General features: G+C 46.0%; 2 protein-coding genes and 1 long non-coding RNA gene across 3 annotated transcripts in view; 2 read left to right on the top strand and 1 right to left on the bottom strand.

The window, feature by feature from the left end:
* The window catches only part of SRRM4 (serine/arginine repetitive matrix 4), a 123,360-nt gene extending 112,682 nt beyond the window's left edge, over nt 1-10,678 (top strand). Inside the window, exons 11-13 of the mRNA XM_083478680.1 lie at nt 1,349-1,459; nt 3,327-3,473; nt 5,957-10,678. Coding sequence (XP_083334806.1) covers nt 1,349-1,459; nt 3,327-3,473; nt 5,957-6,230 — 532 coding nt within the window. The 3' untranslated portion in view covers nt 6,231-10,678. The remainder of the gene's footprint in view (nt 1-1,348; nt 1,460-3,326; nt 3,474-5,956) is intronic.
* Nucleotides 10,508-15,244, bottom strand: LOC310695020. The gene is made up of 2 exons (XR_014519863.1): nt 13,695-15,244; nt 10,508-12,442 (listed from the first exon to the last, which is right to left on the bottom strand). It is a non-coding gene; the product is annotated as an uncharacterized lncRNA (long non-coding RNA).
* A 4,666-nt stretch (nt 15,245-19,910) lies between these two features.
* HSPB8 (heat shock protein family B (small) member 8) overlaps nt 19,911-25,839 on the top strand; it is a 28,718-nt gene continuing 22,789 nt past the window's right edge. Inside the window, exon 1 of the mRNA XM_083478932.1 lies at nt 19,911-20,322. The gene's annotated coding sequence lies outside the window, so the exon portion shown is untranslated. The remainder of the gene's footprint in view (nt 20,323-25,839) is intronic.

Consider the following 25,839-nt stretch of genomic DNA (forward strand, 5'->3'; position numbering starts at 1 on the left):
GAGGTGGTTAGTTTGAGAGGCAATGACTGGGCCCCAAGGTGCTTCACATGGCTGAGTGGGAGGATTCGAACCGGGGTTCTCCCAGGTCCTAGTATGATGCTCTAACCATTGTGCCACACTGCTTGTCATTCATACCCGGCAGAATGAGAAACCTGTGCCTCTCCAGATGCTGCTGGACTACAACTCAGTTTGTCAGAGCATGGTGCTGATAGCACCAAGGTTGCAGGATCAATCCCCCTATGGGACAGCTGCATAGTTCTGCATGGCAGGGGGCTGGAACAGATGATCCAACAACATCTACAGACCCTACAAGCCTCCCTATTTTCCAGGGACAGTCCCAGATTTACAGAAGCCATCCTGGTTTCTGATTTGATCCTGGAATGTCCCCTTTTTCCTTAGGACAGGCATGGCCAAACTTGGCCCTCCAGCTGTTTTGGGACTACAGTTCCCATCATCCCTGGCCACTGGTCCTGTTAGCTACGGATGATGGGAGTTGTAGTCCCAAAACAGCTGGAGGGCCAGGTTTGGCCATGCTTGCCTTAGGGTGTCCCTATTTTCATTGGAGAAATGTTGGAAGGTATGGAGTTATCCAGCCCCTGAGTTATCTGAAGGCAATCATGTATAGGGAAGGGTTTTTAAAAATGTTTAATGTTTTATTATGTTTCTCTATATATGTTGTGGCACTGTGGGTTAAACCACACGCCTAGGACTTGCCGATCAGAAGGTTGGCGATTCGAATCCCCGCGAAGGGGTGAGCTCCTGTTGCTCAGTCCATGCTCCTGCCAACCTAGCAGTTTGAAAGCACGTCAAAGTGCAAGTAGATAAATAGGGACCGCTCCAGCAGGAAGGTAAACAGCATTTACGTGCGCTGCTCTGGTTCTCCGGAAGCGGCTTAGTCATGCTGGCCACATGACCCGGAAGCTGTACACCAGCTCCCTCGGCCAATAAAGCGAGATGAGCGCCACAACCCCAGAGTCGTCCACGACTGGACCTAATGGTCAGGGGTTCCTTTACCTTTACCCATATATGTTGGAAGCTACCCGGAGTGGCTGGGTCACTGAGATGTGTGGGGTTTAAATAGTAAAATTATCATTATGGAATGGGACGTCCCTATTTTCATCAGAGAAATGTTGGAAGGTATGCATCTAGAGAAGCAAAGGGTTCTGTACCCCTGAGCTCAACAGAAACCTACACCAGGTAGCAAGACGTCTCTGTGAACCAGTTCTGTGGCCCTGTGTAACCACAACCTCAGCAAGACCACCTTCCAGTGCACACAGCTTCTGTTGGGGATTGAATCTTGCACCTCTTGCTCTTTCCCATCAGCCTTATATTTCTCCCCTGTTTCCAGATCCTATTCACGTTCTCCTAGCTACTCACCCAAGTCCTGCAAGAGAAGCCCCGGGAGCAGAAGCTCCAGGCAGCGACGAAGTCCCAGCTATGCTCGCTATAGTCCTATCAGGTACCACTCGCTTGTGCTGTGTCCAGTGCCCCCATCTTACCATCCACACACTTCTCATCCGGGATCTCCATCATCATTTATTCATTCATTCATTGACTGTATATACCACCGTATACCTGGGGGTCTCAGGGCGGTTCACAGGGTGGTTGTGCAATGATGTTTGAAGGCTCTGTAGATGGTTGCAAGAGATTTGACATTAGCAGATATTTAAGAGATAGGAAGGACTTGGAGATAGGAGTTGGTGGGCAGTAAATCTGAGGGTGTTGTTAAGAGGTTATTAACAGAAGATATGAGAGTCTTCTTTCCCATGTCAACTAATCTAGGGTTGCCATTTTCCAGGGATCAAAAACCCAGACCCTCACCACCACTATTGGGGCAAGCCCCACCCCACATCTCCCTTGCTCACTCACCCCCTCCCTGCCGCTAGCCCCTTCCTCACCTGCCTGTTCCCCCCCCCTTCTGCCCTCCCCTCTCTTACATTTGTTGTCTTTGGCCTTCTGCTCATGATGGGGGGCTGAGCAGCCCCAGGAAGGTCACACAAGGCCAGGTGAGCGCCAGGACCAGCACGGGGTCTAACGCAGCCCCAAGAAAGTCACACATGGCCTGGCGGTGGCCAGGAACAACACCAGGCCTAGGGCAAACTTCAGACTAGGGTTGGGGGACGGGTTCAGTTTCCTTTGCATTTTAATTTGGGAACTGCCAAATTTGCACTTCTCGATGAGGAAGAAGGTAGCCATCATGGCTCATAGCCTGATCTTCCACAAATTTGTCTAACCCTCTTTTAAAGCCATCCAAGTTGGTGGCCCTCATCGCTGCCTCCAGTGGCAATGAGTTCCATAGTTCAAAAGAAGTCCTTTCTTTTATGAGTCTTGAATCTTCTGATACTCAACTTCATTGGATGGCCACAAGTAGTAGTAGTAGTAGTAGTAGTAGTAATAATAATAATAATAATAATAATAATAATAATAATAATAATAATATTTTATTATTATTTATTATTTGTACCCCACCCATCTGGCTGGGTTTCCCCAGCTACTCTGGGCAGCTTCCAACAAAGATTAAAAATGCATTAAAATATCACACATTAAAAACTTCCCTGAACAAGTTCTAGCATTCTGAGAGAGGGAGAAAAGCTTCAATGTATGCCTATGTTTGTTTATTGCTTAGAATATTTGCTTTGAGTTGCCACAGCAAAAAAAAAAAAGGGGGGGGCAACTGACAAATCTAGTAAATAACAAGAACTTGTGTATCTGCCTGAGCTAAGATAAGCTGTGTGTGTGTGTGTGTGTGTGTGTGTGTAATTTTTATTAAATTTTCTGTTTTACAATTTAAAGTACTTTTTTACATCCTTAATGATGTAAAATGACTTCCCTTGGTTTATTTTACATATCATAAATCCCTCATAGTGCTTCCAGTGTTTTCAGCTGTACACAGGCATTTCCCATATATTCAATAAAAGTTTTCCAATCTTCTCTAAATGTACCTTCTTCTTATTCTCTAATTCTATATGTTAAGTCTGCAAGTTGTGCATATTCTGTCAACTAAAGTTGCCATTCTTCTTTGGTTGGGACCTTGCTCATTTTCCATTTTTGGGCTAACAAAACACGGGCAGCAGTAGTGGCATACATATGTAACCTTTTTTGACACCTGGGAATTTCAGTCTTAATTATCCCCAACAGAAAGGATTCTGGGGGTTTGGGGGGGAAAGCACCTTTAAACATGTTTTTCAATTCATTATGGATCATTTCCCAATACCCTTTTACAAGTCCACCACATATGAAAGAACGTTCCCTCAACCTTTTTGCATCTCCAGTACTTACTAAGATAAGCAATGATGATCATCCATGGGATTATCTCTTTTTCTCAGGGACCGTGAACGAGATCACAAGTACGGGTCCAGTGGGAAGGAGTCTCACAGGCACCGTGACCGCCGACGCCGCAAACAGTCATATTCACCCATGAGGAAGCGGAGAAGAGATTCCCCCAGCCATCTGGAAGCCCGACGCATAACAAGGTGAGCTAGGGCTGTCCCAAAAAAAAGAAGACTGTCCTTCTCAGCTGCTGTCAAGGTGATCAAACCACCTTGAAAGGTTAGGTGTCAGGGCTGAGCTGCCACCCACTTGGGAATTACACCTCAAGAGGCATAAAAATATAAGAACAGCTTGTTAAAAGGTAAAGGTAAAGGACCCCTGGATGGTTAAGTCCAGTCAAAGGCGACTATGGGGTTGCGGCGTTCATCTTGCTTTCAGGCCAAGGGAGCCGGTGTTTGTCCACAGACAGCTTTCCTGGTCATGTGGCCAGCAGGACTAAACTGCTTCTGGTGCAAAGGAACACCGTGCCGGAAACCAGAGCGCACAGAAGCGCCGTTTACCTTCCCGCTGCAGTGGTACCTATTTATCTACTTGCACTGGCGTGCTTTTGAACTGCTATAATAAATAATAATAATAAAAACTCTGGGCGGCTTCCAATCAAGTATTAAAAACAATACAGCATTAAATATTAAAAACTTCCCTAAACAGGTTGGCAGGAGCTGGGACAGAGCAACGGGAGCTCACCCCACTGCGGGGATTAGGACCACCAACCTTCTGATTGTGGGAATGTTCAGGGATGCAGGAGAAGATATATTGTCTGATTATATCCTTTTCCAACTTGTGTTAACAAGTTCCACAATTTAGCAGAGTAACATTCCCCTTTTTAAAATTGCTGTGGATGCGTTTGCTCAGGCTCACTAAAGCCTCTATAATATCTGTTCTGGTATTTCCCCCTTATTCCCTCATATAAGATAAGACACGACACAGTCTTCTATAAAAGTATAAAAAGGTTTACTCACATATCATTCTGTTCACAATAGGATCCCAGAAGGCAGACTTAGCTTAGAAAAGTAACATACACTTGGAAACTATTCCATAAGAAGTCAGTCCCTTTGTCCTCTCTTGGCTGGAGCCAAGAGAGCATCTTTGGCTAAGCAGATGTTGCTTCTTCGACGAAAGTAGTCATAGAGAGAGAGAGATGGCTGCCCCGCCCTGTGCTTTTGTCATTACCTGCACAGGTGAGGCCACACCCACCTCTACTCACATGCAAAGGAAGTCTGTCCCAGCCCAGAAGGAAACAGGAAGTTTACCTGCTGGCTGGACAAACATTACTCCCCATGTGTAAACATGTTCACTCTAGGAATGTTGTACTTGACTGCTCTTGTGTTTCACATCCCACACTGATCAGCAAGCCCAAGCGGCTCAGTGGTTTAGACCACAGCGCCACCCGCTATATCAGGCCAGAGACCTATCAAGTAGGGCATCCTTTTCCCACAGTGGCCACCCAGATGCCTAGGGATGTCCACAAGCAGGACCTGAACCCAAATGCGCTTTCCCCTTCTCTGGTTTCCAGCAACTGGTGTTCAGAAGTGTACTGCCTCTAACTGGGGAGGTAGTGTAGAAAGAATGGCTTAGGACTGGGACATGCCACGCTCAAATCCCTACCTAGCTATGAAAATCACTGGGTGATTTGGGGCCAATCAGTGCCTCTCAGCCTAATTTACTTCACAGGGTTGCTGCAGACCCTCCAAGTGTACCTATTTTCCAGTCCTGGATTTACAAAAGCCATCCCGGTTTCTGATTTGATCCCAGAATGTCCCGCTTTTCCTTAGGACATCCCTCTTTTCACTAGAGAAATATTGGAGGGTATGGAGTTATGTGACCTCCGACACAAGGAGATAACTAGACAATCTTTAGAAGACATCGGAAGGCAGCTCTGCATAGGGATATTTTAAAATGTTTAATGTTTTTATATATGTTGGAAGCTGCCCAGAGTGTGGCTGGGGCAACACAGTCAGATGGGTGGGGTATATTATTATTATTATTATTATTATTATTATTATTATTATTATTAAACAGGACATCCCTATTTTCATCAGAGAAATGTTGGAGGGTATGTTGCTGTGAGGATGAGATAGCAATGCAGTAAAATATATATTGACAGCACTGAACTAAATTTGCGTCAATTTTTGCCCCATTTCAGGTTGCAAAGATTTTGAGTGCACAAAGAATGTCAGGGTGAAGATTCTGCAAATTTAAATCTATATATTTAATGAAAATTCCGTGAATTTAAAATTGATTTGGAATTTAAATATAAATATAATATAATCTATTATATATAATAGATTAGTTTATACAAGCTATATAATAGATTATATGGTCTACATATTTTATATTTTATTATATAATCTATATATTATAGATCATATAATCTATAATAAATATACAGTAATCTAAAATGATTTTGCATTTAAAAGTAATCTAAATTGATTTTGCATTTAAAAGCAATCTAAATTGATTCAAATTTACGCATTTAAACTGCAAATTTAATTTTCTTTTTTGAAATTTCTTTCAAAATTTGGACAAATGTTTTTGCTCTTGTCGGCTTCTTTGCATGTCCGCGAGTTCTTGAGTAATGAGAAAAGGAAGAAAAAAGCTTTCCTCTTCGTTTCTTTTGTCTCCGCAGTGCCCGGAAGCGCCCAATCCCCTACTACCGCCCCAGCCCCTCTTCCTCATCCCCCAGCAGCATCAGCAGCTACTCCTCCTGGCACAGCCCCTTCAGCTACTCCCCCAGCCGTAGCCGCAGCTACTCCAGCAAAAGGACCAGCCGCAGCAGAAGCTGGAGCAGCAGCGGCAGCAACCGGAGCCGCAGTGGCAGCAGCTCAGGGGCACGGAACAGCCGGCGGAGCGGCAGCAGGAGCGGCGAGTCGGCAGGCAGCTACGACAGCTTGCGGCGTTAGCAGACCACGGCTAGGAGGGGGTGCCCTTCCCTCCTACTTCAATGGACTCAACGGAATGAATTTCTCAAGGGGCAGTTCCGGAAAGGCGTCCTGTTCTTGACCAGAAGCAAACGACACCACTCGTTCAGCAACCCTAAATTGTGGGGAACGTCCCAGAGGGATGCATCTTTCTATCTTTTTTCCACCTGACCCACCAACCCATGGGGAAAAAACCAGCCATGAAACTGATTCCTTGTCATTGCAGGCCGGCGAGTGCAAACCTGGGCTGTCTCTAGCACGTTTCTCCTGCAGGGATGGGATCTGCTTCACACCAGTCCATCAGCTCTGGGAACTCAAGAGAACTGGGTGCGTCCTCCTCTTGCCTGTATCACAGCCACCGTTGGACCGTCCCATTGAGGGAGTGCTATTGATGCCGCACCCCAAATTCCTCCACTCTTCAGCAAGTCATGTTGCTGGTTCCTGTTGCTCCCCATTAAGGGGGAGTAGACTTTGCTATGTCATCCACTAAGAATCCTGCACTGCAGGGGGCTGGACTTGGATGACCCTCCCAACTCTACAATTCTATGATCGATCCCTTTGAGCTTCTGTCCTCCATGTCCTTCTTCCTCTTGTGATCTGCAGCCTCAATCTTCCCTGGCTGATCCAGGCGGCTGCAGAAATCTCGCTTTCTGCCACCAGAGAGTGACAAGTCGTGTGACGACACACGAGTTGCCGGCCTTCCAAGGACCGTCAAACTTCCTTGTTAAATCAGCAGCATCTCCCAGTCCAGGCCATGGAACTTAGTATGACCCGAGGGTGAGGAACCTACGGCCTTCCAGATGCTCGATGGACTCCAACGTCCATCAACTCTAAGCCAACATGGCCAACAGTTATGGATGTTTGTGGTCTTCCCAGTTGGGTCATCTGATTGGCCATCACAGGATGCTGGATGAGAAGGGCCTTTGGTTGGGCTCTTCTTAGATTCTTTTGGAGACTTGAAGTCCCACAACAGCTGGAGGGCCACTGGTTCCCCACAACCAGGACCACCCCCAACCTACGATTCTCAAACCCACCTCCGGAATTAATGAGGAGTTAAAATCCACCGAGCTAATGATGCAGGGCAAACCTAGACAGCATCTTAAAAAGCAGAGACATCACCTTGCCAACAAAGGTCCGTATAGTTAAAGCTATGGTTTTCCCAGTAGTGATGTATGGAAGTGAGAGCTGGACCATAAAGAAGGCCGATCGCTGAAGAATTGATGCTTTTGAATTCTGGTGCTGGAGGAGACTCTTGAGAGTCCCATGGACCGCAAGAAGATCAAACCTCTCCATTCTTAAGGAAATCAGCCCTGAGTGCTCACTGGAAGGACAACTCCTGAAGCTGGGTCTCCAATACATTGGCCACCTCATGAGAAGAGAAGACTCCCTGGAAAAGACCCTGATGTTGGGAAAGATGGAGGGCACAAGGAGAAGGGGACGACAGAGGATGAGATGGTTGGACAGTGTTCTCGAAGCTACCAGCATGAGTTTGACCAAACTGCAGGAGGCAGTGGAAGACAGGAGTGCCTGGCGTGCTCTGGTCCATGGGGTCACGAAGAGTCGGACACAACTAAACGACTAAACAACAACATATGATGCAGGGAATTTGAGGGAGGGGGTGAAGTGAAGCGAAATAGCATCTCCAACATAGATAAGGGAAGTCCATCACTCTGTGGAAGGCAAGGCGTTGTGCGCATTAATCACCATTCATCTTTGTAAAACCTGTATAAATAGAGGCAAAAAAGGAGAGAGAGAGACAGAAGTTCCGTGTTATTTATTGGAGGTGGGAGGGATCTCTGAACAGCCCCCTCCTCCGCTGTATTGCATCCACCCCAACCTTTCCTGCCAGACCACATAGAGGGTGGTTAAATGTGGGATTTTGCAAACCCTGGAAAGATGTGCCTGCTTAGAGAGCTGTCCACAGGCGTTTGACTCCGTGGCAGCAAAGGCTCCTTCTTTTTCCCTCAATCCGACCGTGTGCTGTTATATGTTCCTTTGTTATTTATTGATTGCTGTAATTATTTATTACGTTTGGGATTCGGTCCTGAGTTGCATGTCAATCACTTGCTGTCGCTATCAAAGTTTAATTTATTCCCATTTTTGAGCACTAAGTTATTAGTATTTATTATTATTATTAGGGTTGTTTTGTTTCATTTAATGCAGGGATGTAGAGGCCCACGAGTGACGTTCATGCTCAGTTTTACTATATTTTGCTACCTCTGGCTCTTTCCCCCTAATTAGGAATGTCAGAAAACTCTGATGAAAATGGAAATAGGAGTGGAAATTGCTGGGGTTTAGTCCCATTTCTGGAGTGGAAATCAATACGGTGAATTCAATTGGGATTCACTGTTATTAGTTTCAATCTGCAAATCATATGTTCCTGATTACACCCCCCTTCCCACTATTAGCATTGTGTTTTCTTTGCATTGAAATGATGGGTGGAAAAACATTACTATTGTTGTTATTATTATTTTAATTTATTACCTGCCCTATACCCTAAGGTCTCAGAGTGGATTGCAACAATTGAAACTCAACGTTAAAAACAGTTTAAATCCACTTACAGTCACAAAAATAATTTGGGTCCTATTGCAATGACAATATGCAATGATTACAGAAATTACGCAAGTTGCGTAATCTCACCACTGCAGATGGCGAGACACAACGTTAAAAGTAGCTTAAAACAACTGACAATCACAAAGTAGGGTTGGGCCCTATTGCAATGGCAAAGTCATTTACATAGTTAGTTACCTAAATCACATGTTTCACAATTTTGCCCCAGTGGACCTGGAAAAAAAGAACATTGCTTTGAATGGAAGACGAATCGCAGCAGTCAGAAGCAGTGCTGCATGCAATCAGAGGCATAGCAAGGTCAGATGGTACCCGGTGCAGAAAAAAAAATTTCACCCCCCCCCCCCACAAAGTTGTTGAAGGTTCGGGAAGGTTGCCCAGAGTTGTTGAGCAAATCCGACCGCCAATCACATAAAACCACCCGCTGGAGGGTGCAAACGCAGCCCAACGGGGGGGGGGGGTGCAAGACTGATCGCCAGGCGTATTTACACACCCCCTAGGCATGACACGCCAGGACACGGGTGGCGCTGTGGATTAAACCACAGAGCCTAGAACTTGCCGATCAGAAGGTCGGCAGTTTGAATCCCCGCGACAGGGTGAGCTCCTGTTGCTCGGTCCCAGCTCCTGCCAACCTAGCAGTTCGAAAGCACGTCAAAGTGCAAGTAGATAAATAGGTACCACTCCAGCGGGAAGGTAAACGGCGTTTCCGTGCGCTGCTCTGGTTTGCCAGAAGCGGCTTAGTCATGCTGGCCACATGACCCGGAAGCTGTCTGTGGACAAACGCCAGCTCCCTCAGCCTATAGAGCGAGATGAGCGCCACAACCCCAGAGTCGGTCACGACTGGACCTAATGGTCAGGGGTCCCTTTACCTCTACCTTTAAGCATGACACCCAGGCCAGACCGCACCCCCCTTGCGACACCCCTGCCTCAACGCACAATGCCACCTTAGTTTGGAGGCTGCTTGACTCCTTCAGCAACTGTGACTGGCTAAACCAAGCATTCAGTTCTGGGTGGTGCTCCTTCTAGAACAAAATTAAAGGGTGTGCCCCCCCAAAAAGCCTATGTGAACCTGCAAAGATTTCAGGGATTTCTTGTCCCTTTGGGGGGACAGCTGTTCGGTCACAAGCAGCAACTTCAACAGAGTTTAGTGCCAAATTTGGGACTGGCCCTACCATAAGGCAGAATGAGGCAGAGGCTTCCAATGGCAGGTGTGGGAAGGAGGCTTATGGACTTAGACATAGCTGTCAACTGTCCCTTATTTGGTGGGAAAGTCCCTTATCCCAGCGCCGTGTCCCTCTGCTGTCCCTTATTGATGATGTCCCTTAAATTTCCCGGGTTTCAAAGGAAGCAGCTCCTCTCCCTCCCTCCCTGCCAGCCAGGGAGGAGGGAGGCTCCAACTGTGTTGCTTGGCTGCGTTGCTCACCCAATAAGGAGTCTAAGAACGACTGGGGGGGTGGAGCTTGCATGCCTTGTGCCAATCAAATCGGCCGCGTTGCCTGGGGACTCGCCTTTGCTCAGCGCTTCCCAGCGAAGAGGTGACGGCGGTTTTCCTTGCTGCATCCCCTTTGCCGGGTTGCTGCGCTGTGGGAACCACCGCTTGAGGCTTTGTTTGGCTGCTGGCTGGGTTTTCTGCCTTTGGTTCGGAGGGGCTCAGAAGCTGAACGTACCTGTGTTCGGAAAATCCCTTGTTTTGGCTGCTGATCCCTTATTTTTGAGGCTGCTGGTCCCTTATTTTCAAATCTGTAAATTGACACCTATGGACTTAGGGGGGGTGAGATGCCAGAAGATAGAACAATGCATGCCCTGTAGACTATCCCCTAAACCAGCTTGCTTCTAGCTACCACTTTTGTAGCTTCCCCCCCCCCCCATATCATATTGGGAACTATAGTTTGTTAAGGAGGCTGAAAGGTGTTAGACGATCCCTCTTCCCCTCACAGAGCTACAATTCCCAGAGTGGTGTAACAATTGATCCCTCTCCCCAGGGAACTCTGGGAATTGTAACCCTGCCCAATACGTTCTCCTCTTCTGCACTCACGAAAATCTCCAGCTTCGCCCTAAAATAAATACCTTAAAATATTTCCCATTTTCTGCATGTAATTACCGTACCACCCCCAAGTCTGGTTTCCCACTCTGCATCCAAAGAAGGGGAAAACGTTTGGGGGAAGATCTCTCCAAAAGACGGCCACCTCCATTCCAAGAGATTTCAAAAAGCCCAATCCAAAACATGAACTGCTTACTCAAAAGTAAGGGCCGCTGAATTCAGTGTATATGGAGGCAGGGGTCTTTCTCCTAACTGTACCTAGAGATGCCGGTACTTGAACCCGGGACCTTCTGCATGCAAGGCGGATGCTCTTACCCCCGAGCTACAGTGGTTTCCTGGGGTGGGGGGGTAATATTGTAGCCTCCCCATTAGAGGGTTTGATTCTCTCCCTCCCTCCCTCCCTCTCTGCTTTAACTGCTAAATGCTGAATTGCTCTTCCACCTTACATGTTACCAGTTCATTTCTGTCTCCAGTCAAACCATTGGTATTATTGTTGTTGTTGTTAATTTATCATGCACTGTATATATGATGAGAGACAGGTGCCGCGTTATTTATTTATTTATTTATTTATTTATTTATTTATTTGGATTTTTTTTTTTTTAATGAAAACGATTCTGTCACTGGGTTTTGGGTTGTTGAGGGGTGGGTATTTACCCCCCAAAAAAAACAAAAATTGTTTTCATTTCATTTTGAGAACCACTAGCTTTTCTCTAACGAAGAAAATCAGCAACTGAACATCTCAGAAATTTAAACATTTCGGACCCAGACTGTGGTGTTTTCCTTTTAAATTCTGTTCACATGTGACGGCTACATATTCTGAAGAAGAACACGCAGTAGAACATTTCATGAAGGAGAAATAGAGGTTTTCTTTTCCTGAAGCCTCTGAACTCAAGCAGAACAAGGCAAAAGACAAGATGTGGTCCTCATTTCAGACCCAGAAGCTGACACAATTGGCAGTTGATTTTTTTTTTCTGTCTACTTGCCCTCCTGTGAGGGGAGCAGGCTAGCCTAAGGGACATAGCAGGCTGTCTTCCAACTCCTTGCCGCCACTGCCTGCCCCTCAGAATCTGACACCTGAGGCAGCTGCTTCACTCCACCTAATGGTAGAGCCAGTCCTGACATGAATTCAAATCCTTTAGAACAAAGCCAGGCCATAGAATGGGCTGTGTGTGATGAGTAGCAGGCAACACATCCCTCTCGTTCTCACATTTTGACAAGCGGCTACTAAGCTGCTCCAAAACATTGGTTCATTGAACTTCAGATTTCAACAAAAAACCTACCTTTGACATGGCTGTATTCTTTAGTCTTCCTGAAGAAGTTTCACACACACACAAATGTACAAATAATAATAATAATAAAATCCTGCTGTGTTTCATTCTCACCCGTCGTTACTGCTTGTTTTTGTTCCTGAAATAAATTAATGCACACAAAATGTGCCACAAGGCTGCCGCTGTTTTGCAGAAGGGGTTCAAGTACATACCAGAAATGTCAGTTTGCGCAATAAAACAGCCTTGAAGCTTTCCGCCGCCATAGCAAATCCACGAACGGATTTCTTGCATTTAGGAGATAGCGATTGGGAAAGGCGCTAGAAAGTAAGCGACTGACATGCAGATGTAGAAATGATTTTAACATGCAGATGCAGAAACAGCCTGCAAGCAAATCAGCTTGGATGCACGTCGTTGTATAACCTCAGCACCAAGAAATCACAGTGAATTAGATGAATTCGTGGAGAATGAGGCTGTCAAAGGCTGGTAACGCATGGCCATCAACTTGGATGGTTTTAAAAGACAATTAGACAACTTTGTACAGGAAAAAGCTATCAGTGGCTATTAGCCACTATAGCTATGCTCTACCTCATGGGTAGGCAAACTAAGGCCCCGGGGGCTGGATCCGGCCCAGTTGCCTTCTAAATCCTGCCCACGGACAGTCCGGGAATCCATGAGTAGAATGTGTCCTTTTATTTATAATGCATCTCTGGGTTATTTGTGGGGCATACAAATTCGTGCATTATTTTTTCTCCAAAATATAGTCCGGCCCCCCACAAGGTCTGAGGGACAGTGGACCGGCCCCCTGCTGTAAAAGTTTGCTGACCCCTGTCTACCTCCGCATCTGGAGACAGTAATGATTCTGAATACCTGTTGCTGGAGACCACAGGAGGAGGAGAGGGCTCTTGTGGTCAGATCCTGCTCAGTGCCGGATTTACATATAAGCTAAACAAGCTATAGCTTAGGGCCCCACTATCTTGGGGGGCCCCCCAAAATTAAAGGAAAACAACACTGGATGTACATTTACAAAATATAAGAGAAAAAACAAATAAAACCTACATACAGCAACAGTGTTTTGCGTTGTGTAGGCTGCTATGATGTAAATAATGGGCCCAGCCTGCTAGCCTGCTCCCTAAAATATCACTGGTTTCCTCATTTCTATATACAGTGGTATATAGTACCTCTGGTTAAGAACTTAATTCGTTCTGGAGGTCCGTTCTTAACCTGAAACTGTTCTTAACCTGAAGCACCACTTTAGCTAATGGGGCCTCCCGCTGCCGCTGCCACGCCGCCGGAGCACGATTTCTGTTCTCATCCTGAAGCAAAGTTCTTAACCCGAGGTACTATTTCTGGGTTAGCGGAGTCTGTAACCTGAAGCATCTGTAACCTGGAGCGTCTGTAACCCGAGGTACCACTGTATAGGGTGGCTACATTCTGCATGGCAACATGTGCAAATGGCTTTAGATACCTGTTAGGTCTATAAATTACCTTATAGCATATGTTCAACACACAAAAACAGCGGCAATTTGTTGTTGAACAAAGGACAGCTGGACGTACAAAGGGCCCCATTACCTTCAGTAGTTTAGGGCCTCATCAAACCTTAATCCGGCCCTGATCCTGCTTGAAGGTTTCCTACAGGAAACTGGTTGGCCACTGTGAGAACAAGATGCTGAAGTCAGCTTTGCAGCTCTAGTAGAAAATCACTTGTGAATGAGTGGGGGGACAGGGGGATGGGACATGTGTCAATGGCAGTGCAAGTCTTCTGCAGTCAGGTTTACATAGGTGGCAAAACCAAACAGCAGCAAACAGGTCCTACATTTGGAACTGCAACTGTTATGGCTCTGGTTGCTGGAAACCAGAGGATAGGAGAATGCTCTTGTGGTCGAATCCTGCTTGTAGGTTGGTCTTTGTGAGAACAGGATGCTGGACTAGATGGGTCATTGGCCTGATCCAGAAGGCTCTTCTTGTTGAGACCAGAGTAGCGAAACCGCAGCTAAGAAGCTCTAATCATGACTGACACCCTACTTTGGTAATTAAACCAATGTCCAGACTTCAACATTCAAAAACTTTGCTTGCAGAAACCTATAGTTATTGACGAATTAAAGCATAATACTTACAGTCGCATGCTTCACAGTGGATTCTAAAACACAGTCATCTTGTTTCACATAAAATGGAGTCTCCGCATCACTAGATGCCTCTCATGTGACCATTAACCAATCATATAAGAACTACAGTGGTACCTCGAGTTAAGAACTTAATTCGTTCCGGAGGTCCGTTCTTAACCTGAAACTGTTCTTAACCTGAAGCACCACTTTAGCTAATGGGGCCTCCTGCTGCCGCCATGACGCCGGAGCATGATTTTTGTTCTCATCCTGAAGCAAAGTTCTTAACCCAAGGTACTATATCTGGGTTAGCGGAGCCAGTAACCTGAAGCACCTGTAACCCGAGGTACCACTGTACTAGAGAACTCTCCAGAATAATAGCTGTCAACATTTCCCTTTTCTTGTGAGGAATCCTATTCAGAATAAGGGAATTTCCCTTTAAACATGGGAAACGTTGACAGCTAGGTCCAGAATTCAGTTCCCAACCAATCAAATTCAAGCACATAGTAAGGCCTACAGGCATTCACAAGTTCAGTGAATTAAATTACTATACTTAACCCTCCTTACATTATTTTGTTCTTGTGTAAATCCACCCATATATGCTTAACTCCTAATATTGTCTCCTTTAAGATCAGGCCCCTGCTCTCTGACTCCCTTCCTGTTTCACCAGGGTTTTTTTTTTAAAAAAGTACTGTATAATAAACACAACCATAACATGAGCAACCACAACATTTGTTCTAGCTGCATCTGAAGCAAAAGCAACCTTGACCCAGTTTGTTTTAATATTGTAACAACCCCTTTACAATATTTGCCTTTTCCTTGCATAGCTTCTGTTCCTCCTAGCCCTTCCCAGGGTTTTCTTCCCATGGTGCAATTCTATTTTTCACACAGTCAGGCTAGAGAAGAGAAGAGAAATCTGATTCAATGCATGTTTAAAATCAAATCTATCAAATCCAAAACTTCCGAAACAAAATGCAAAGCAAGACACAGCTATCCTTGGAAATTCAGGCTTATCTGAAATGTTGCAATGGAGTTCTTGTTGGGATACTGCCAGGGAGATAAAGTCCATCATGGCCCCCAAGCCGGCTGCCGGACGATCCATCGACCTCCCGTAGACACGCAGTATCATCAATTTAGCGACATGAGTTTCTAGGAAATATCTTGCCACATTCTAGAGCTCATGCACACTCTTATCAGCAGATAATGCACAGCCAAAAGTTGCATTCAGGAGAGCATTATTTACAAGTTTTATTCTGCGTTGATCAGAACAAAGAAAGACATGACTGCCTGCGTCAGTGTCTCCAGCAGAGAGAGAAACAAAAGCAATAGATAACATAAACATCCTGTGAACAGGAAATACGCAGGCTGTGACACAAACATCCTGCTCCCTTTTAAGGTGGAACGGAAATATCCTAACAGTTCCCACATCAATTGTTTCTAAAAATGCATAGATCAGATTAGGGGGGGAGGTGCATGAAAATATTAGTGAAAATTACATGCAAAATGCATTATATTAGGCGAATTGCTTGCAAAGATAGGTACATTGGTCAGAACTGCATATTAAAAATGTATATGTTAGGAGAAAATTGCACAAAACTTGCTGGTGAGTGTTTATGAGGATTAAAAAAAAACAAGCCTCAAATTGTTGCAAAATGTGGGGAACTGAATTTAAATTTGGGGAAATTAGAAACTGAGACAAGCAAAATTGACATAACCTTCCATTCCTACCACAGGGCATTGGTAGCTAACCTTTAATAATAATAATATAATTTATTATTTCTACCCCGCCCATCTGGCTGGGTTTCCCCAGCTACTCTGGGTGGCTTCCAACAAAAGATTATAAATATATTAAAATATCAGTCATTAAAAACTTCCCTAAACAGGGCTGCCTTCAGATGTCCTCTAAATGTCAATACTCTCTGAGTATTGTTGGACTACAACTGCAAAGGGGCAGATGGGGCTCATCAACTTGGGAAGGTAGCCCAGGTTCCATTTAGGAGAAGGAAAATTCTGATCCAAAACCACTTGCAGGATACCTTCAGGCGAAGAAAAGGCTAAAAAAATATGGAGTTGAGTTCTTAAGACAGCTGAATGGTGCCTTGCACACCTCCTTCCAGCTACTCTTGCAGCCAAGCTGGTGCCAAACATCTTCCCATGCTTTCCTTTGGACCACATCAGTGAGGCCCAGAAGGGGGTCTTGTCATCTGAGCAGCCCAGGACCTCCAGACCTTTAAAGCCCTAAACGGCCTCGGTCCAGTATACCTGAAGGAGCGTCTCCACCCCCAACGTTCTGCCCAGATGCTGAGGTCCAGCGCCGAGGGTCTTCTGGCAGTTCCCTCACTGCAAGAAGCCAAGTTACAGGGAACCAGGCAGAGGGCCTTCTCGGTAGTGGCACCCACCCTGTGGAACGCCCTCCCATCAGATGTCAAAGAGAAAAATAACTACCAAACTTTTAGAAGACATCTAAAGGCAGCCCTGTTTAGGGAAGCTTTTAATGTTTAATAGGTTATTGTATTTTAGTGTTTTGTTGGAAGCCGGCTAGAGTGGCTGGGGGGACCCAGCCAGATGGGCGGGGTATAAATAATAAATTATTATTATTATTATTATTATTATTATTATTATTATTATTATTATTATTATACACACTGCCCAGGCTTGCACTGCGGAGAGGTCACTTCAGTGTTGCTAATGCAGCAGCTTGATTTCATCCTCACACTCCATCGTCTCTTGAGACAAACAGATGTCAACAACTCCCAGCATCCTTGGTTCCATTGGCCATGCTGACGGGGCTGATGGGAGCTGGAGTCCAACCAAAACAGGAGAGCATCAGGTTGGGGGAGGCTAATCTGGAGGAGGAGGTGGGCACAGATTCTCTCTCCCTAAGCTGTATAAAGCACCGTATTTTTCACTCCATAAGACGCACCAGACCATAAGGCGCACCTATTTTTGGGAGGAGGAAAACAGGAAAAAAAATATTCTGAATCCCAGAAGCCAGAACAGCAAGAGGGATCTGGCTTCTGGGATAGCCTCTGGCTGTTCTGGCTTCTGGGATAGCCATGACAAGCCTCTTAAGGGAGAAGGAGCCCCTTCTGTTCCTCCTCTGGCTTCGCAGGACAGGCGCGTCACTGAAGGGGCGCTGCACAGTTCTTCCTCTCTGCGCAGCGCCATTCACTCCATAAGACGCACTCACATCTCCCTTTACTTTTTAGGAGGAAAAAAGTGCATCTTATGGAGTGAAAAATACGGTAAAGCAATGCTCTCGTCAGTCATCCTCAGGTATCATGTGTCTCAGAAGTGGAGTGGAAGGCTGAAACAGGGGAAATACGAGGGTAACATGGGGAGGGGGCGCTGAGATCAGGGAACAATGGCTGGAGAAGGTAGGTACTTTCCCCCTCCCCAGATCCAGCTGCCACAGCAGGAGAGGCAAGACTCCCAGGTCCCTTCTTCCTACCAGGAGAAAGGAGCAAAGCAATGGAATCTGGGCTGGGCAATGGCCCATCGCTAGGGGTAGAGGAACTGGAGTCAGAAGGGAAAAGGACAGTCTGGTCACCCAGGACCTAGACACACCCTCCCTGGTACAGCGAGTGTCTGCATACTTGACAATCTAGATAGGCACAATCTAGATAGGCACAAGGGCAAGTGAGAGCACTTGGCCTCATCTTTAAAAGCTTGGTGGGTGGGTGTGCCAACCCATTGGGACAATTTTGTGGCTTCCATGCAGTTTTGACCTCCTTGCCTACACCTTGGGACTCCTCGAGCTTGGACCAATCCTTCTAGTACAGTGGTGCCTCGCAAGACGAAAAGAATCCGTTCTGTGATTCTCTTCGTCTAGCGGTTTTTTCGTCTTGCGAAGCAAGCCCATTGACGGATTAGCGGATTAACGCTATTAGCGGCTTTTAGCGGCTTATCGGATCAGCTGATAAGCGGCTTAGCGGCTTAGAAAAAGGGGGAGGGGGGAAACCCGCAGGAACTCGCAAGACATTTTCGTCTTGCAAAGCAAGCCCATAGGAGATTCGTTTTGCGAAGCACCTCCAAAACGGAAAACTCTTTCGTCTAGCGAGTTTTCCGTCTTGCGAGGCATTCGTCTTGCGGGGCACCACTGTATGTCTAACCTTGGTTTTCCCATCATCAAACCTGGATGTAGAAGCTGCTGTGACTCATTTACCTATTGCTGAACCTCTTATCTCTTATCTGTCATGATAAAGACCTCTTCCTTCTTCTGGAGTAAGAGCCTATGTCACTGTGGGCTGGATGAAAGCCAGGACTACTGTGTCAGCAACTGGTAGCAAAATTTATTTATAACACCACGCAAAAGATAAACACCAAAAGGAGCAGATACAACAGGGTGGTTGTTTTTTTTATTTGCAGCTTTACTGTTACTGCTGAAATCTTAGGAAGTCAGGCCATTACTGATTTTCTGCCAATTACCCAGAGAACTTGTGGTAGACTGTAAATGATGTACTTTTGGCTGCCTCTCTTGTCAAGCACCCCAAATATTAAAGTACCCTATACAGTCGTACCTTGGAAGTTGAACAGAATTTGTTCCGGAAGTCCATTTGACTTCCAAAGCATTTGGAAACTAAAGCACGGCTTCTGATTGGCTGCAGGAAGCTCCTGCAGCCAATCAGAAGCTGCGGAAGCCCCATCAGACGTTCAGGTTCCAAAGAACGTTGGCAAACTGGAACACTCACTTCCAGGTTTGTGGCATTCGGGAGCCAAAACGTCCGAGTACCAAGGTGTTTGGGATCCAAGGTACGACTGTAAATACAAAATAATGGCAACGCTGATCACAGCAGAAAAAGAGAGAGGTGATGTGAGGCACGGCATTTTAAAAAGGCCCAGGAATAGTGATCTGGCCCAGGGATGGGGGAGAGATGCCGTTTTGCTTACATTTTAACAAGAAACAAATTCACAGTTTTCAGATCAGTGTGTGAATCTAAACACAGCTGCCCTTCAGCGTTCACAGTGCCTCAAATTTTGCAGAGTAGTCATCCCAGCAGACAATGTTTATACAAAAACACATATATTAAAAAGGCATGCATTAGTAAAGTAACATACAAAAAGATCCTTTCCATTAGGGAAAATCACTTGCAATAATATGTATATTAGTTAAAGCTGTGTATGAAAACGTGTACATTATTTATTTATTGAATTTATATCCTGTCCTTTCTCCCCCAAAAAGGAGCCCAAAATATTAGGTGAAATTCACACTAAAATGCTGATAAATCTCCTTGAGGGTTTCTTCTTATCCAGTCACAAACAGATGCAGAAATGAATTTAAGTCTGGTGGGGGAGGGAAACAGAGAGAGAAATAAAATTGAAAGCATTGTTCATTTTTCATTTCACTCCTTTATTTTGGCAGCTGGCTCAAATCCAGGACTCCAAAATGAAAGAGAAGACATCTCAAGATGCTGGAAAGGGGTGCAGGTGTGGTGAAAATGTGGGTTTTATTTCCAGGAAATGCATTTCGGCCAATAGGTATTTCAAGGCCTTTTTTCTTTTCCAGGGGGTTAATTGAAAAACAGCCTGCAGCCACCCAGCCTGCGCTTGTTTCTTTGATCCCTTCTTCCCCCCCTCCATCCAATAAAAGCCCAATTGCTATCAGCAGTTTCCAGCTGATGCAGGTTGGGTGGTTTTGGGTGGAGTTAAATGCAGTTCCTCACTCCGGCCTCCAAGTGTCAGGGTCAGAAGCGACTGGGCGAAAAGCGCAGGCCTTCCGGAGAGAGCGCTGGGCTTGAGCCAAGGCCATCTCTGCTGGGGGAAAAAAACCAAGCAAAAATAAAACGAACCACCTCCAAGCTCCTTTTCCTAGGGCCTCTCCAGATAGCATTCCTGGCGCATTGCCTCGCTCCACCTCTGCCCAGTGTGAGAACACCGCTTTGCTGTGTGGCTGCCTGCCCAGGGAAGCCAGGGACACGGCTGAAAGCTTTTTCTATCTGCATTGCTGAACTGTCAAGAGGAGTAGGGGACTGGCTGGTGCACGTCTGATTCAGCACTGAAGGCGCCATTGCTCAGTTGGGAACGCCCCAGAGCCTACTTCAGTGACTGGGCACTGCCTGTCATCCTTTGGAGACCTTTCCAGACAGAGGCTTCTGTGGGTAAGAGACTACTAGGGAGCCAGGGAGGGGGGAAGGAAGACTTGATGCTTTGAGCTATGGGAGGGGTCATGCTTTCAAACTGCATATGTGGATGTCTCAGAGTTTAGGTCTCCTGCGTGTATTTCAGACCTCCAGTCCCGGTGGGATTTAGCCTGGGAGAGCAAACCACACAGATAAACAGAGCATCACATGCTCATTTAAAGGTTTATTGTGCCTGCACCAAGTTTTAGACTTTCCTGGGGCGGGTTTCGCCGTGTTAGGGCTATTGCAACGAAAGCAACAAAAATGTCCCATTTTGCATTGAAGGTTAACAACTATATTCTTCTAGCACAAACTTTTGTGCACCGGAAAACGAAGTCTTTAAGGCGCCACAAGGCTCTTCGTCTCTGAAGTGCTGTTACTGGTTGGCAGATTCTCTCTCTACACCTGTGTGTGAGAGAGAAAGTGGTTTAAGAAATGCAAGAGATAAGAGTAACTTCAAGGCATGTTTCTGTGAAGCTCAAATGTCTCCTAGTTTATTGCAGTGACCTTTCACAACAGCTGTTATTGGTGAGAACGCACAATGCCTCCAGCCTTGTCGGTATTTTTGCAGGAGGGATTCAAGAGTACGCTGCAACTTTTGGTTGGTGCAATTAACAGGCATGAAGAGCTTTGTCGCCCTGGCATGACATAATCACTTTTTGAAAAAGTGTGGTTAGGAATGCATCGAAATGGATGGACAAAAGGCTGATTGGGAAATAAATCGCAGCAAATGTTCCGTATTGACTGGCCGTAACAGTGTTAGCTGTAAAGACAACCCTGCTCTCAACTGAGTCCTAGATTAGTTAAATCAAACTTGCCAATAAATTCAGGTGCAGCAGGTTTCATGTCAGCAGAAGAGTATCGTCCGAAACTGGAATGTTATTTCACAGGTTTCTGAATGTTAGGTGTAAGCCTGTTAACAAATCTTCCCTCATGACTTTCTTCTTTATATGTTGGTGTCTTGGTTCAGATAAGCCTTGCTCTCCACATTACCATGCTGATTAAAGCCATAGGCCCTGTCTGAGGTTTTGATGATGAAATAATAATTTAACCTTGCAGCACAGGATTCCTGTGCGTGATACCCAGAAGTATGTCTTACCAGCATCAGTGGGGCTTATTCCCACATATATAGGATTGCAATCTTGAACCCCAGAAGCACAATACATTTAAAACAGGATTATTCCCCCTTTAAACAGTCATGGCTTCCCTCCCAAAGGCACCTCAAAAGTGAAGTTTGTTAATGGTGCTGAGAGTTGTTGGAGACCCCTTTTCCCCTCAGTCCCCTGGGAAAAGGAATTGACGGTTAAACCACTCTGGCAACAGTAGTTCTGTGAGGGGAACAGGGGGTCTCCTAGCAACTCTCAGAAACCTTTACAAACTACACTTCCCAAGATTCTTTGAGGGAAGCCATGGCTGTTTAAAGTGGTGTGATACTGCTTTAAAGGTGCAGTGCATATATGGTTGTAGTTTGGATTAACATGTTGTCCAGACCCGGGCTCATGGTTTAGCTCTCTCCAGATTAGCCATTAGTTGTAACCATGGTTTTCCTGCTACTGTGAAGAGAAGGTTCTCTTGTTTTTTCAAAATCAGGTGGTATATGCACATTGATAAACAAATAAATCATGACATTAAAGTGCTAGGCCACATAGCTGCAACCACCATCTTCTTTATCCCTGATGAAGGCTGGGTGGAATAACATCAGTTTCTGTTTTCTGCTTCTCATTTCTCCAGTCTTCAGTTCAGTTCTGTACTTCTCAGTTAGCCTTTTTTTTAAAAAAAGAAGAAGAAGAAAAGGTCATGAAAATTCATTAGCATTTTTGCGTGAACATCCTAACAAACACTTTTTTGTATGCAGTGGCTCTTGAGGAACATATTTTTTGCAAAGCAATCTTCCCTGATATAATGCGTTCTTGTATGTCGTGTGCATTTTTACGGAGACTACCCTAGTATAGGCATTTTTGTACACACTTCTTGGCTAGAGAACTGCATCGAAAACTTCTAAAAAGTGCAAATTCTGAAGGATGCCTGTGTTTTAGTTTGTCTATTGTTCCAGGAAGTGCAAATTAGGTAGGGCTTAAATGCAAACTGCATGGAATTTCTTCCCCATCCCTTACCCTTACGCCTCTGAGGCAGGTCCCAGAAGCACTGGGTTCAAGGAAGATAATCACGCCAGGGTCTGTAGATAGCCATGGGGCTCAAGGAGTGTGTTGCATCTGCACAGCTGCCTACCCTTCTCAGCTGCCACTGCCCATCCTCATCTGCCACTGTTTAAGCTCCGTGGGGAGGGCACTTTGCCCAGGTCCCTCTCAAAAAACTGGCAATGGCCTTGGCAGGGGAAGGAGGGAGGGGTCACCAGAGCGACCACCTGTCAGAGGAAAGGACGCAGCAAACCAAAATGGAGAGAAGAGCAGATGGAAGGAACCAACTTCTTGTTTCATTCCTGCCAAGGGGAAGGGTGGGCAGGCAGGCGTCTCCGTCCATGTGGCTTTGCCATACAGGCGATTTGCTGAGCGACTCTCAATGGGATAATGAGGTGTGGTGGCGTTAAGTGCCAGATGGAGATTTGCTAAGGAGGCAAAGAGTGTTAGGACTTCTAGCAAAGGGGGGGTTGGACTAGATGACCCCTGGAGGTACCATCCAACTCTATGATTCTGCCTTGCTATGTTTCAGGTCTGAGCTGGATAGCTACCAAACACAGGACCTTGGCTTGCTATGTATTTTTATTGATTTAGGGGGGGAACAACTCCCCCTCCCTGCCCCCCCCCCAGCTACACCCATGTCATGAGTGCCCTTGAACTCTGATCATGGCTCTTGCGTGCCAGGGTGCAGGGCTATTTTTTCTAGAAAAAGAGGTGTGTGTGTGTGTGTGTGTGTGTGTGTGTGTGTGTGTATAGAAAGCAGCGTAATGTATAAAGGTGACATTTACATTCATTGCCCCACTCACTTTTTTTCCTGTGCCCAGCCCACCATGGTCATGTGGCTTGCCATTTGTACTGCATATAGGCCTAAGGCTCTATCATCCCACTTAACAACAACAACAACAACAACAACCACAACCACCATCTGGCTGGGTTTTCCTAGCTACTCTAGGCGGCTTCCAGCAAAATATTAAAATCGCAGTAAAACATCAAACATTAATAGCTTCTTCTAAAAGTCAGGTAGTTGTTTATTTCCTTGACATCTGATGGGAGGGCGTTCCACAGGGCAGGTGCCACTACCGAGAAGGCCCTCTGCCTGGTTCCCTGTAACCTCACTTCTCGCAGCGAGGGAACCGCCAGAAGGCCCTCAGCGCTGGACCTCAGTGTCTGGGCAGAACGATGGGGGTGGAGACGCTCCTTCAGTCCCGGCTCTCCCCACCCCGAAGAAATCTGGCGAAGTGTCGTTTGTTGACCGTTTAAAGTCGTGTACTTAGTTAAACATGGAGTGCAAATGAGACCACACTGGCAGCAGCTGTCCAGGATTTCAGGTGACGGTCTCACCCTACCTGCAGATGCCGTTCGGGATCGAACCTGCAAATGCAGACGCTCTCCCATGAAGAGGTGGCCCTTCTGCTAGAATAAGATTCCTAAATTCGCAACCCGGGTTTGCTGCATGCAGACTGCTTAACCCTCCCCATCCCACAGAACACCGTTTGTTTGTTTGTTTGTTTTGTCTATTGCCCTATCCCCATAGATCTCAGGGCAGTTCACAACATAAAATCACAATATATATTTTTAAAAACCCAGAAGATGCATAATAAAAACAAAAACGACAACCCAATAATACACCCCCCCCCCTTCCAAAACACATTTAAAAGGGCATCGGATGTCAATCGGCCCAAGGCCTGGTTAAAGAGGAACATTTTCACCTGGTAAAGGTAAAGGACCCCTGACAGTTAAGTCCAGTCACGAATGACTCTGGGCTTGCGGCACTCAGCTCACTTTACTGGCCATGGGAGCCGACGTTTGTCCACAGTTTTTCTGGGTCATGTGGCCAGCATGACTAAGCCGCTTCTGGCGAAACCAGAGCAGCGCATGGAAACGCTGTTTACCTTGCCGCCGGAGTGGTACCTATTTATCTACTTACATTTTGACATGCTTTCAAACTGCTAGGTTGGCAGGAGCTGGGACCGAGCAACAGGAGCTCACCCCATCGCGGGGATTCGAACCGCCGACCTTCCGATCGGCAAGCCATGGTCTCAGTGGTTTAGACCACAGCGCCACCCGCGTCCCTTTCATCTGGTACCTAAAGGTATATCATGAAGGCGTCGGCCAAACCTCCCTGGGGAGAGCATTACACTAAAGAAAAAGCCCGTTTTCATGTTGCCACCCTCCTAAAGTAAATCTCCCACTGCTCTATCTTCCAGCAAAAAAAAAAAAAAGAGGAAAAAGTGCTATAATTAGTCTCACAACAGAAAGAATACTGCTTCGTTGGAGACTGTGGCATCTTTAGGATATATAGATTTATTTATACATGCTGTATAATAGTAATAATAATAATAATAATAATAATAATAATAATAATAATAATAATAATTTATTACTACCCCGCCCATCTGGATGAGTTTCCCTAGCCACTCTGGGCAGCTCCTAATCAAGTGTTAAAAACAATACAGCATTAAATATTAAAAACTTCCCTAAACAGGGCTGCCTTCTGATGTCTTTTAAAGATAGGATAGCTGCTTATTTCCTTCACATCTGAAGGGAGGGCGTTCCACAGGGCAGGCGCCACCACCAAGAAGGCCCTCTGCCTGGTTCCCTGTAACCTCACGTCTCACAATGAGGCCCACTGTGCTGGATCTCAGTGTCCGGGCTGAACAACCTGGGTATAAGATGGAGGGGCTCACAGCATTAACACCCCAACAGATCTTGCTTCTCCATTAGTCACAGCTCTGGATTCAGGACAGAACAAGCTGGTCTCTGTGTCTCCAGCTCCCAACCTGATTCCAGCTCAGTCACTCACATTCCTATGGCTACTGTTCTCCTTCCTAGTGGCTATGACAGGGCCAGGTGGAGGGAATGTCCACCCATTAGCCCGGAGGGCATCATTCCTTAGGAATGGCTCTTGCAACCTAACCTACTCTTTGGGGGTGCTGATGAGGGCACTTTTAAGTGGTCAGCTGAGGTCATGGTCTTACAATGGAACTTCTCCCCAGTCAAAATCTGGCTGCTTTAAAGGAAGTAAAAAATAAAAATAAAAATGTCAGGGGATATGATTGCAGACCTCCTGCATCACAGGACACTCTTTGGCCCTTGTTCCTAGCCAGCTGTGTTGTGGATTCGGAGGACAGGGAAACACTGGTGGTTGCCTAGCAACAGCAGCGAGAAACATACCCCATTCTCTTCCAGGCCAGCCCTAAGAGGGTTGGGAGGGTGCCCTGCGGTCGCTAGGCAACAGCAAAAGGCTTCAGTTCCATCACCAACCTTTTGAGATGGAACTAATTTGGAATATACAGGGATTGAGCACTCCATAATCAAGGGGTGTATAAATTTTATGAAATGAAAGAGGATTAAAAAC

The sequence above is a fragment of the Podarcis liolepis genome, assembly GCF_965112155.1.
Source record: "Podarcis liolepis genome assembly, chromosome: 15".
Lineage (NCBI taxonomy): Eukaryota > Metazoa > Chordata > Lepidosauria > Squamata > Lacertidae > Podarcis > Podarcis liolepis.